The sequence below is a fragment of the Ruditapes philippinarum genome, unplaced genomic scaffold (assembly GCF_026571515.1).
Source record: "Ruditapes philippinarum isolate M1 unplaced genomic scaffold, ASM2657151v2 ctg3988_1_1_1_1, whole genome shotgun sequence".
In the NCBI taxonomy this organism is placed as follows: Eukaryota; Metazoa; Mollusca; class Bivalvia; order Venerida; family Veneridae; genus Ruditapes; species Ruditapes philippinarum.
The window spans coordinates 23,804-37,861 of NW_026863414.1; the positions used below are offsets into that span (position 1 = coordinate 23,804).

Below are 14,058 nucleotides of genomic sequence, written 5' to 3' on the forward strand. Positions count from 1 at the left end.
AATGACAGAATGACGGAATGACGGAAGGACGGAATGACGGAAGGACGGAATGACGGAAGGACGGAATGACGGAAGGACGGAACAGGGTAACACTATATGCCCCGGCCATTACATGGCGGGGGCATAAAAACTACTGTAACTCCATAGCCCTGGGCGATTAACAATTTACATTATTGTCTCTTGCCATAAATAACAACTACATGTATAACAACAACACAATAATCTCATCATAATCAATTAAGCTGTGGTCTTGGCCCATATAGAGTCATCACATCCTCTAACTAGCATATCTGATGGTGGATCTACTAAAATAGAATTGTATAACTCCTCTAGTGGCAGTTCAGAGTCAGTTTTAGCCTTGCTTGCTGCCTCATCTACCTGTTTCCTCACATCTTGATCAATTTTCTGAAATTTTTTTTTAAAAAAATATTGTGAATTCACTTAATTTTGTGAGCATGAAATTCTGTGGATTTGTCACTAAAAAATATATATATAAAAAAAAATTGATGGGTAAAATGAGTCTTAAATTCATGGATTGTTTATTTTTCCAGAAGGTAAAATGTAAATAATGCGATAATCTTACAGCAGACAAATCAAAATTTTGTTGGATCTTAAATTCGTGGATTGACATATCTAGGAAAAGTTGGAAAACCATGAAAACTAGTGCCAAACAAATAATAATGATTTTGCAGTAAATGATACATAATACATGTAATAACAAACACCTCTATTAAAATTTTACAATTTTTAGCCATCAAGATTTCTTAATTTTAAGTATTCACTTTGTTTCAGAATCATTTTTTTATGGTCTCCATCGAGTTATTTTATCCAAGCATAGGAAGATTTGTCCATTTCTAATTTTTAATAATGTGATATTCTATTTCTTTGTTTTCTGGTGGCTACAGAGGTACTTATTACTTTTTAAGTATTCAAGTATTAAGTTCTTTGATAAAAAAAAAGTAATAAAAAAAAAAAATCTGAATATTTTCCTCCTATCTGATGAGGGGTTACTTAAATAAATAATGAGTATCAAACACTCTTTTAACAGTTGTAACACCTATGGTTATATTCAGACCTAGGCCACAACTTTTGAGTCGGAACAGCCTTCCTATCCTTGCCTGTTTGGTTAGGGTCAACTGTTGAAAACTCAAATTTTGCATATAGAGTTAATCTTGTCCGTCCACCTGTACTGGTATCGAGCTGTCTGTAGACTGACAAAATAGTGGATTGTGGGGGGCATCTGCGTCCTTATGTACACATTTCTAGTGTTATATATTTTGATATATATATATAGTATTAATAATATTCTGGGGAAAAAAATGCACAAACTTTTGTATCAAGTAGAATATACTAAAGATATCTTACTTTGAGCTCATCAGCAGAAGCAAGATCAGCATCTACGAGTTTGTTCCTGAGATTTATAATTGGATCTCTTTTCTCTCTCACTGTCTGAATCTCATCACGAGTACGGTAACTATAAATAGAACATTTTATTTTGTTTTGATGGTTTAATTCAAGATTTTATTAGTTATTCATTAATACACCAATGGGAATTTGTCTAGAATTTTTTCTGAATTCAACACAATCTTATTCTTTTTAATGCCAAAGTGAACTTAAACATGTAATGGCCAATTTTCAACTTCAAAACAGTAGGGGACAAATAGCATTATTCATACAAATGCCTCCAGTATTCAAACTTGCAAATCTTAGGCCTAAAAACCTAACCTTCATCCTAACTGAATTATATAGGACAACTGAATCATAGAATATAGTCGCAATGATCTAGAATAACTCAATAGAACAATCAAACAGACAATCTATTTACATGACCCTACTTCTTATATTATAGCTTTTTTTTAACAATAAATGCGATTGAATCACTGTTTTACATAATGTTATGTCTATGTTTGGTGTAACAGTTTTTATGTCCCGTTAGTTTTGCTTTAAATTCAAATTGTTTTACATATGTAATGTCTATGTTTGGTGTAACAGTTTTTATGTCCCGTTAGTTTTGCTTTAAATTCAAATTGTTTTACATATGTAATGTCTATGTTTGGTGTAACAGTTTTTATGTCCCGTTTGTTTTGCTTTAAATACAAATTGTTTTACATATGTAATGTCTATGTTTGGTGTAACAGTTTTTATGTCCCGTTAGTTTTGCTTTAAATTCAAATTGTTTTACATATGTAATGTCTATGTTTGGTGTAACAGTTTTTATGTCCCGTTAGTTTTGCTTTAAATTCAAATTGTTTTACATATGTAATGTCTATGTTTGGTGTAACAGTTTTTATGTCCCGTTAGTTTTGCTTTAAATACAAATTGTTTTACATATGTAATGTCTATGTTTGGTGTAACAGTTTTTATGTCCCGTTAGTTTTGCTTTAAATACAAATTGTTTTACATATGTAATGTCTATGTTTGGTGTAACAGTTTTTATGTCCCGTTAGTTTTGCTTTAAATTCAAATTGTTTTACATATGTAATGTCTATGTTTGGTGTAACAGTTTTTATGTCCCGTTAGTTTTGCTTTAAATTCAAATTGTTTTACATATGTAATGTCTATGTTTGGTGTAACAGTTTTTATGTCCCGTTAGTTTTGCTTTAAATTCAAATTGTTTTACATATGTAATGTCTATGTTTGGTGTAACAGTTTTTATGTCCCGTTAGTTTTGCTTTAAATTCAAATTGTTTTACATATGTAATGTCTATGTTTGGTGTAACAGTTTTTATGTCCCGTTAGTTTTGCTTTAAATTCAAATTGTTTTACATATGTAATGTCTATGTTTGGTGTAACAGTTTTTATGTCCCGTTAGTTTTGCTTTAAATTCAAATTGTTTTACATATGTAATGTCTATGTTTGGTGTAACAGTTTTTATGTCCCGTTAGTTTTGCTTTAAATTCAAATTGTTTTACATATGTAATGTCTATGTTTGGTGTAACAGTTTTTATGTCCCCTTTAAATACAAACTTAATAATTGTATTTCAACAATAAAGTAAGTTAAGTATTTCTATACCTGGTTCCTGGATCGCTCATACTGTGACCATGGTATCTATATGTAGCACAATCAATGACAAGGGGACCATTCTTCAATGAATATTCTTTAGCAAATCTTGTTGCTTCTCTTACAGCTAATATGTCCATACCATCAACCTGGGATTTATCAACATACAAAATTCTTAATAACAATTGATAAATCATTTATTTCATGCTTTTGAGTTGACTACTGATTTATCTGCGAAAATCATGTTTGAAAACTTTACTGTGATAATTATCGAAGTATTTCACACTTTTCAACAACAAAAAAAGACTACTTTTTAAAAATTTATCCATGTGGTATCTCACTTTTACTTTCGCTTATAATTTCAGCAATTTCAGGCCTGTGTAGAACAAAAGTAAACTGGAATTGATAAATAGCTAAAAGAAAATGCCAATCATGAGAATACTAATTTTGAAGCTTGCTTGATAAAATATAATTTCATCTTACACAAAAACAAACAAATATTATCATTATCATCTAAACAACCACATTCAACAGATTATTGTTCCCAAATATCTTTTTCTTAAATATGAAATAATTCAAGTATGTCAAAGTATATAAAATTCCTCAGAGCTCTGTTAAAACTAATAAATACCTGTAATATGTTTCCCCCGAAAGTCTTTACATCCACTTTAAAACTACACTAGTTCAGAAATCCATAGAGACAGACCATGTTTATATACTGTTTATAGCTCAATTTTTGTATTTTGGTATAAAAACCCTTTAAATCTCAAATGGACTTTACCACTTCAAAAACAGGGGAAATCCATTACACAAAATCAGCATATTATATTACCAATTAAGGGTTAAAAGTCAATAAAAATTACCCATAATCCTGGTACGTAGTCTCCTCTAGTGTAATATTCTGTACTGGCTGAAGATCTGCCTACACTTGTTCCCATACCATACCCATTATTCTCACATACAAATATACAAGGTAGATCCCACAACTTGGCCATGTTGTACGCTTCAAATACTTGTCCTTGATTTGCTGCACCATCACCGTATAATGATAAGCAGACATTGGGTTTACCCTGGTACTTCATAGCCAGTGCAATCCCGGCTCCTAATGGCACCTAAACGTAAGAATATATAATTTCAACTTTTTTTGGTAATGGAATTTGTAAAATCCATGTAGTACTCTACTCAACTTAGAGTTGATCTTTTTCTTTTTAATTTTCGTTTTCAAAAAGACCATTACAAGTCAGGGCTATCAGACTTTCAGCAATACATTGTAAAGCATTTATTTTGAAGAATAGAATAAAGTAACACATACCTGAGCACCTACAATGCCATTACCACCATAGAAGTTGGGTGCATACATGTGCATAGAGCCTCCCTTGCCTTTAGCACATCCTGATGATCTACCTGTCAAGTACGAAACAATAAACCAGATAAATTCAGATTCTGCCTTTTAAGAAGCATTCTGGTCCATATGTTGACATGTCACATAATAATAGTTTGTCATTATAACTAATCTCCAAAACTGTTCAGTTTATAAGCCTTATAATATGGTAACTTACTTATATAATATATTCAGTGCTGAGAACAACCACAGTTAAGTATCAGATACATTCTAACTCCTGGGTTGAACCAGTTAATTACTGTTTGCTACCTAAACTTGCTAACTAAACTGCTTTCTTACATGACTCACAGGTGTACAATTGGTGAAGCATGCATGATTTGAGGTAGTGGCATCCTGGCTAAAATGCCGGTTTCTCACGGCTCAAGACCATGGCATGACTTCTCACACAACTGCACTGATTAGCTCAAAGAAAGAAAACAAGCGGTTTAAAAAAAGCTTCAAGCTTTTATCACATTTCCACATTCTCAACTTGACAGCGGAAAATGATCACTACACTATTGCCTCCTAAATGTCAGAAAAGATATATCTTGCCTAAAAATAACACAATTCTGTATTCAAAGTAGGAAAAGTTTATTATACAAACAAAATCAGAGTTAGAATTTAGAAAAAAATGTTTTCAAGAGCATTATTCTTGTCATTAACGTATTGCCATAATATATATTTTTGTGTTGTTGCACCAACAAAGTAGTCATATGGCGATTTTCCAGCGTTAATAGTATAGGAAGACCTCAGGTGCCCCTCTGTACATTATTTCAGGCAAAAACGTGCACCTGAGTAGAACCACCAATGTTTTGTAAGCTAGCTGGATAGCCTTCTCACATGTAGAATCCAACAGCACTTACCCGGTTCAAACCCATAGTGGTGAGAGGCAAGTGGATTGAAGTCAATGACCTTAACCACTTGGTCACAGACGGAATGGGACATACCTGTTAGTTCTGCCAATACACCAAGAACACTTATTCCACGTACATATGCCCAGCCGTGAGCCCTATATGCTGTGATTACACCATCATCTGGTGTGATAGCTGCTTCCATACCAACACAACAAGCTTCCTGGAAATATGCACAAGTATTTTAATAAATTTTCTTTTGATCTCATTCATGAAAAGTGTGAGCCACATTTTTGTAATACATTCAGTATATCATGAAAGAATGAAGTACATATAAAATAGACCAATTTATCATACCTACAAAGGAAATATACAAAATGTATAGACATATAGTATACAAATTAATACACCTGCATTGTTTACTATAAATAGAACATAATAGGCAACTTTGTCAGAGATTGATTCCTTTTTAGCTCAGTAATCTAGAATGTTGCCTTAATTGGCTTGTAAACTTGTGGTTGCCAGTTCAAATCCAAAGTGGGGCAATATTTGATAAATAAAAAAAATATTTTCAAGAAGGCTGTCCATGATCTCCTCAAGAACCCTAATTTGCCTGATATTTCTTCATTAAATAAGACAGTATATATTTTTGTATTGACATTCATGGGGCAAAAAATCATGCATGCTTTCTGTGTTTTCAGCCTGCAAAAGCAATATTTTACATGTACATATATTTTTTGGCCTAGAAACACAGTTCCAGATTTTCAAATTAATTAAAAAAAAAGCATGTTCTACCTGCCCAGAGTACAGATGACAGAAACCTCTAATGGCCTTGGACTTGTACAGGTTAGCTGCCACAGTCTCCATTCTTCTGATTGTGACCATGTCAGTGTAGAACTTCAAACCCTCATCCCGCGTCATAGACACAGTCGTGCTTGGCCCTTCTGTAAGCTTGTGAAGCTTGTATGGCTACAAAATATAAACATTAACTCTTAGCATCATAAATATCTAAAATGGACTTGCCCATCTTTCAATATTGACTAAACCATTCGTCAGTTTTTAGGGAAAATTTCAAAAATAGTAACTGACTGAATTAGCGAACAGTTTAGACTATGATCTTGGTCTGCACTTATTGCATTCAATTCCAGGAACCAGGCGAAAAGTTAGCAATCATATAAGATATCTATTATCATTCACCAAACATTATGACAGTGACACATATCAGCTCTAGAATCAATGGAGATGTTATATGCAAAATAAATACAGGCCCTTGAAAGTTGTATATCAGTATGCTGAAAAAGTGAAAATGAGGGAATAGGAAATTTAACATTATGTGAAGTTCTGGCTTTGCTGTGCCCATCTGTAGTACATGTATGAACTTTTATAAATTAAATCATTCTATTTTTTCTTCAAAAACGTTCATTTTTGTATTCTGCATAAACATTCCATCAGGTTAATAATGTATTCTTCATAAACATAACACTTTGTTTACGTCATAAGCATAACTTTGTTTTCTTCATAAACATAACACTTTCTTTACTTACTAAACATAATAAACACATAGTTTACTTAATAAACATAACACTTTGTATACTTAATATCTTGTATGCATTATATGTTACGTATGTGAGAAGTTATTTACAGGTAGCCAATGAAAACTTGTAAATCTTGTTACCTGAGCTAATAGTAGCGTGACTGAGCACGAGCCACTTGATTTTTTTTTTAACATTGCCATAAGAATTATTATTGTTGTGTCTGTGTGTATTTTGATTTTTTGTTGTTTTTCTTTCTTTTTGTTCTTTTGTTTGTTTTCTGTTTGATTATGCAATTTCACAAATTGTTTGATAATGCATTTTCACCTGAAGTACATTTCCATTTGAATAATACATTTTGTAAAGCAGCTGCATATACATGTATGTGTATATACACATGAATTCAGGTAAACTTACTCTATATATGGTGTACAAATGCGGAAATTTGATTTGCTCTGGTAGTTACCAACGTGTAAATATGTACTAGATCTATGAATATATATGAAAAATATCTTTATAAATTATATTAATATTTTCTTTATGAATATTAGTATATGATTTACAGTTAAAAACAGTCGTCAAATTCAACAGAAATGTAAAAAATGACCGAAAATAAATAAAACTATAATTTAACGGAGTAATATTTTACACAAAATTTATGATAACAAAGAAAAAATTAAAATTATAATTATTATAATTTTTATTATTTCTAATATTGTTGTTTTTGACAAAAATCTCACTATTAAGAATAGTTTTCGATTTCTTGATAAATTCAAGATATTTAATACAATCACAATATTTTAAACAGTTACGCGTTATGGCTTATTACTATAGTCCATTTAAATACTAGTATGTCTCTGTTTTTCAAATGCTTGTCTCAGTTGCATTCTATTTTTCAATTAAGCATTATCCGAATGTTTATTGTTGTTGTCTTTTTGATGTTGAATGTTGATGATATCTTTTTTCCCCCAATTACATGAGTTTTGTATATTGGTTGGCAACATCTACTTGGGGTATTTGCACTTAATATGGTAAAATATCATGAATTAATTATTTTAAGCTTCATATACCTAGCTATTGAAGTTGTGTATTGTGCAAGTTCCGAAGTTTGTCTCAGGTTAGTGTTGCCAATTAATAATATGTGTCTGTCTGTTGCGGTCGTCGGTACAATCTTACTAGTATTAAGCCTGTATCTGTTTAGGTAATGAATGATTTAAGTGCTTACCGTGTGGCGATCGGTCTTTTTTATAACAGCACTCAGAGGTTACTTAAGAAAACTCGATATTGTAGCTATCCATATAAAGCATTAATGAAAGTTTTTATCTATTTAATGCAGTATGTGTTATTAATACGATGTGCTACCTGGTTTATCTATTTGAATATTTTCAATCTTTATTTTGGGGTATTTGTTTCTTTATATGTCAGTAATCAATTGACAAATGTGTTCTTGTTAACTTGTTCGAAGAATCGAACAGTTTATCTCAGTAGTTGAACTTACATTTTTTTTTTTTTTTTTTTATCAAATCTTATAATTTTATCAGGTGATATTGAATTAAATCCAGGGCCTAATGATGTCAGTGACGAATCTCTATCAGTTTTTCATCAGAATATAAGAAGTATTCTGAATAAAATTGAATATATTACAGATAACTGGTTAGACTTTGATATTATCTGTTTTACGGAAACACATTTGGACAACTCGGTCAATATTGACAGCTTGAAACTAACTTTCAGCGAAATACACCGTAAAGACAACACATGTCACTCTGGTGGACTTTTAGTTAATGAGAATTTCGTATCTAAAAGGCTAAATGATTTGGAAAGTGACCTTACCAGAATCACTTTGGATTGAAATAAAAGACCGTAATGAAAAGAAAAGATTTTGATAGGTAATATTTATCGTCCACCTTATACAAATGTAGACTTTTGGGTTAGATTGAATATTTGCCTCGGAAAAGCTTTTAATAAATCAAGAAGAGTCCTATTTGTAGGTGACATTAATGAAGACCAGTTGAACATAAGGAACCATAAACTTTGCGATGTATTAATTTTGAATAATATGTATAATGTTATTATGGAACCGACACGAGTCGCAGACAACTCGTCAACTCTTATTGATCCAATTGCTATCTCAGACCAGAATTTAATTTTACATTCGGGTATTTTTAAGACACCGAGGAATATTAGTGATCATTTTGGCATTTATATATATATCAAATTTAAATTACCCCAATCGATCAGTACCTTACAAAAGACTTGTGTGGTATTACAATCGCGTTGATTTTGAGAAACTTAACGATTTAATAATAACAACAGACTGGTCATTTCTTAACTCTAATACACTTGATGAAGCAACCGAAAACTTTAATGTAAAATTCATGGAGCTTGCGAAACAGTGTATCCCTTCTAATTACGGAAATATCAGACCAAATGACAGACCCTGGTACGATTCTATTATTTGTCTCACTTCCCGTAAAAGAGATTGTCAAAAAGCAAAAGCTGTCCAATCCGGAGAAATTATTGATTGGATTAAATATAATCAACTTCGTAATAAAGTAAATAATCGTAAAACACACGCAAAACAAAAATACTATATAATGACTTAGAATACTCATTAAGTGACAGTAGTGAAAACAACCCCCGTTCATATTGGAAAACAGTCAAACAGCTTGTGAAAGAAAATAAAAATTGTCAAATTATACCCCCCTTCAATTTTGAAATTAATGGAAATGATGTTATCTATTCTTCCGATACTGAAAAAGCTAATTGTTTGAATGATTATTTTGTTTCTATATCAACAAATGACGCCGCTAATGCAAGTCTTCCAAACTTTATTACTAAAACGAATGAAGTTTTACAATCATTTCAAATTCTTGAAATAGAAATTATTGATATATTATCATCCTTTGTAATTAATAAGTCATCAGGCCCAATTGTATGCTTAAAGAATGTAAAACCTCTATTTGTAAGCCTCTTTGTATTCTATTTAACCGTTCACTATCTGAAGGTATATATTCGGCCTCTTGGAAATCAGCTGTTGTCATGCCGCTTTTTAAAAAGGGTAATAAACCATTTACATGCAAATAAATTAATTTACGAAAATCAGTCTGGATTTTTGCCAGGTCATCATGGTCATTCGACTGTGTACCAATTACTGGACATCTACCATCAAATTTGTTATTCTTTTGATAATAAAATTCCAACATGTATGGTTTTTTTGTGATATTTCAAAAGCGTTTGATAGAGTTATAATGGCACGAAGGACTTATATTCAAATTAAAACCATACGGAATTAATGGTCAGATTCTGAAATGAATTAATAATTATCTAAGTAATCGAAACCAAAAGGTCTTTGTTGGTTCCTCCTATTCTGAAAGTAAATATATCACTGCTGGGGTCCCCCAAGGCTCTGTCCTTGTCCACTTATTCTTTCTAATTTATGTCAATGACATTGCCGATAATCTAATCAGTGTAACAAGACTTTTTGCAGATGATAGCAGATAGCTCTCTCGCAGTTTCCAGTTCTGATATTGCTTTTATGGAACGTACCCTTAATGAAGACTTAAATAAAATTACAGAATGGTCGAAACATTGGCTAGTAAACTTTAATTATAACAAAACAGAAGTGTTATTTTTCACACTTGGATCTGACGATAAGCCATCTCTCTACTTTGATAATGTTTCTCTTGCATAAACACTTACGTGTCACTTTTAGTACTGATGGTATTAATGGCATGACCACATAAACAATATATTAATGTCTGCTTCCAAAGTTCTAGAATCTATGAGAGCATTAAAATACAAATTTAAATGAAAAACTTTAAATCAAATATACATTTCCTACATGAAACCATTCTTAGAATATGCGTCAATTGTCTGGGATGGATTTACGTTTGCTTAATGAAATTGGTTGGGTATCATTGTCTGACAGACAAACTATTCAAAAACTTGTTACAGTGTTAAAGTTAAACAGGGCACCTTACCGGATTATTTGTTAAACATTTGTCCAGATACCGTTTCTAATATTATGTACCTTATGTCTAAAGAAACAGAGACAATTATACAACTGTAGCACGTCATACTCAAATTTTTACAAACTCATTTTTTCCATCAGCAACGTTGTTATGGAATAACTTTGATACCGACATAAGAAATTCAACCTCCCTTAATATATTTAAATGCAAACTTAAACAGAAATACAAACCTCCGACAGATCCTAATTTTTTCTGTATCGGGGATCGTCTACATTCGGTTTTACACGCTCAAATTCGTAACAAATGTAGCAATTTAAATGCCGATTTATTTATAAATCATTTAAGAGAAAATGCATCTTGTGAATGTGGTTATGCTTTCGAAGATGCTGAACATTTCTTTTTCAATTGCAGACGGTATACATCACAACGTATTCAACTTTTTAATGCTACTCGCATTTTCATCCATTAAATACGTGTACTCTTCTTTTTGATTAGATTACCTATTCCGAAGAAGACACTTCAATAATATTTTTAGAAGTTCAAAGATAATTATATTAAGCATACGGAACATTTTCGATAAAATCTGCTGAAGATTTTTGCTCTTAAAAAATAAATTGCGACTGTCAAAAGTACATCCTCTCTCTTTCTCTCTCTTAGCAAATGATCTAACATTTTTATTCCTAAAATACATGTACTATGTTATATTCTTCAATGCCATTTCAATGTAATCTATAATATCAATCTTTTTTTTATATTCGTACTAGGGACGGACCAATTTACTAATATTATTTGAACTTGTGGTCCAACCCTTTTTCTTTCAAAATGTATTTATATATTTTTCTTTCTATAATTTGCATTGTACATATTGTAAAAATTGAAAGGAATAAAATATGTTTAAACTAAACTAAACTTAATAAACATAACACTCTGTTTTCTTCATAAACATTTTACTTTGTTTACTTCTGCATAAACATTACACTTAGTGACTTTCTTTTCTTCATAAACATTAAAACTAAAACCTGAAGTACTAGTTGTAAAGTATTTTTCTGTATGGATTAGTTAAATACCTGTGTTTCAAATGTTGCCTCAGTCGCAAAGTTGGAGGCTTGCACAAGACCAACCAGGAACTGAAAAAGAAGGAAGTATAAACATTCATTAAAGTATTCTTTAAAGATTTTAACATGACAATTTCTTTTAATGCTTAAGTGGTCTGATACTCTTCATATAAATTATTGTGAGAATTCATTGTAAACCTTAACTAGATTGTTGACTTCTTCAGCTAAGTATGCCGTCATAGCTTCCTCTGAAATAATGCAACAAAAAACAAATAAGAACATGAAGGCAATCATGTATTCATGATATTGTTAGCAATGTCAAAAATTCTAGCAACAAAATACTTGATTAGATAAAGACTATATTTCATTTGTCAAGACATGTCTTAGACTAAATAAACTGTATTGTCTATAAGTATCCATAATTTATTTTTTGTAAATTTTTGATACAGTGGATTTTAATCAATGACATTTAATAGGCACATTTGGCATGGTAACAGAATAATGTAAATATACTGGGCATTCACATTCAGTACACCATTCGACAAACATTCAAAAGGTAATTTATTTTAATGACCCACCTAATGACCTATGACAAAATTTTGAGCACCAAAATCTCCTTCAGTCAAATTAGTTTTCAGGGGTACATGTCTTTAATCATTAAAAAACATTGATTTAAGATACCCGGTATATAAAAACATGAATCTTGTGTTCTTCAACCATGCATTTCCATTTGTTTATTAATATTTCATTGTATAAATATACTCACAATATACAATTTCATAAACATAATGAAGTGTACAGTTCTAACAACATTATTGTGGGCCCTTCCCTTAGGTTAGTCAAAATTAATTTTATATCATATAGCATTTTCGGGGCCATCCGGTTTTGGTGGTTGTCAGGTTTTGGTGGTCCCCAACCAGTAATGTCAATTTGACAAAATACTTTTCGGAATGTCTGAAAATACCGAATGACAGATTTAAAATCGGAAGATGTAAAATGAAAATGAACAACTATTTTATACTGTTTAACGGTAAAAGTAAATCGCGCTCGCTTTGAGGCTTTGCCTTTTGCATATTAGAGGCATACTGTATTGTTTTTCTTTTTTTTTTTTATCAGTTTTTACAACTTTTATCACTGAGCGGAAGAGTGTTCCATCTCACCATGTACATAGTTCCGCAGAGCCTCATTACATTCCTTTTGGATCCCGGCTCTTATACTGGAGGAAAAAGAAGAAGAAGTAGAGTTTTTTTTGTTTGCTGTGACAAACAAATATCTAGCCGGAAAATTACTGTCCGAATACCAGTAATATTCGAAGTTTTCTGAAATATGGTAACGAACATGCATTTGAACAAATTCTGCTGCAAATACTTATTCTACTTACTTGCTTTTGATGTAATCCATTTCTTACAAATTTAAGCGTAGACAACATTGTAAATTAGTTTCCGAAATTTGACAAGGTCAGGAAATTCAACGGATATTCAAGGTCACACAAGTGCTTGCAGTCTGTACGATTGTAAAATTGATGGCTTATTTGAAATGAATAAATTCGTGCACGGCTTAACCATATAATGTTTCTTACAGATCTATGTAAAAACTAAGAAACATCGCATGAATTGAGAAAATTTAGATGTTTATACTGCAGTATACTTTTAAATTAAGTTACATGAAATTAATATTGAATGCCTTATTTTTTTTCATATTTTTACGATTTTGTTTTATTTAAAAATCTTTTAATAGAGCAACTGCGAATATTATCCTATATATTTACACAAAAAAAACACACACACAAAAAAACAACCTCACCAACATTCTAAACATAATACATAGCATTACTGTAAAAATAAACAATGCTTATCAACAGTACAAATAACCTATATGTAGATTAATTCCTAGAAAGTGACATGTCCTCCATATTTTACTAATTAAAAAACTCATATTAGTTTATTTACTTGATAAATGTTTTGAAACAAAACAAGTTACATATGGTAAAGGTTGTCATCAGTTGGAACATTAATTATCAGAAACACGTACATGCATGCATGCACATATATATACGTTCGTGTATATACACAGATTCAAGCAATTGTAACTAGGTTTCATCAAATATGATATAAAAAAGACTAACAATAAAGGCAGAGTAATGTCCACAGAACCAAGTCCTCGTCAAATCCTCCCGCAAGGGTACTATTTCGGTAACAGGATAGGGCAAAAAATAGAGGTACCACACCATTAACTGATATATAATGTCACGGTTCAGAACTGTT

General features: G+C 31.3%; 1 protein-coding gene across 1 annotated transcript; it reads right to left on the minus strand.

Annotated features, from left to right (window-relative positions):
- Positions 1-209: 209 nt before the first annotated feature.
- LOC132722062 (pyruvate dehydrogenase E1 component subunit alpha, mitochondrial-like) lies at positions 210-13,333 on the minus strand. Its single transcript, XM_060706484.1, has 9 exons — positions 13,176-13,333; positions 11,807-11,866; positions 6,029-6,202; positions 5,330-5,456; positions 4,314-4,405; positions 3,865-4,113; positions 3,014-3,150; positions 1,366-1,474; positions 210-405 (listed from the first exon to the last, which is right to left on the minus strand). The coding sequence occupies exons 1-9, from the start codon at positions 13,221-13,223 to the stop codon at positions 238-240; spliced, it is 1,164 nt and encodes a 387-aa protein (XP_060562467.1). The 5' UTR covers positions 13,224-13,333; the 3' UTR covers positions 210-237.
- Between the last annotated feature and the right edge of the window lie 725 nt (positions 13,334-14,058).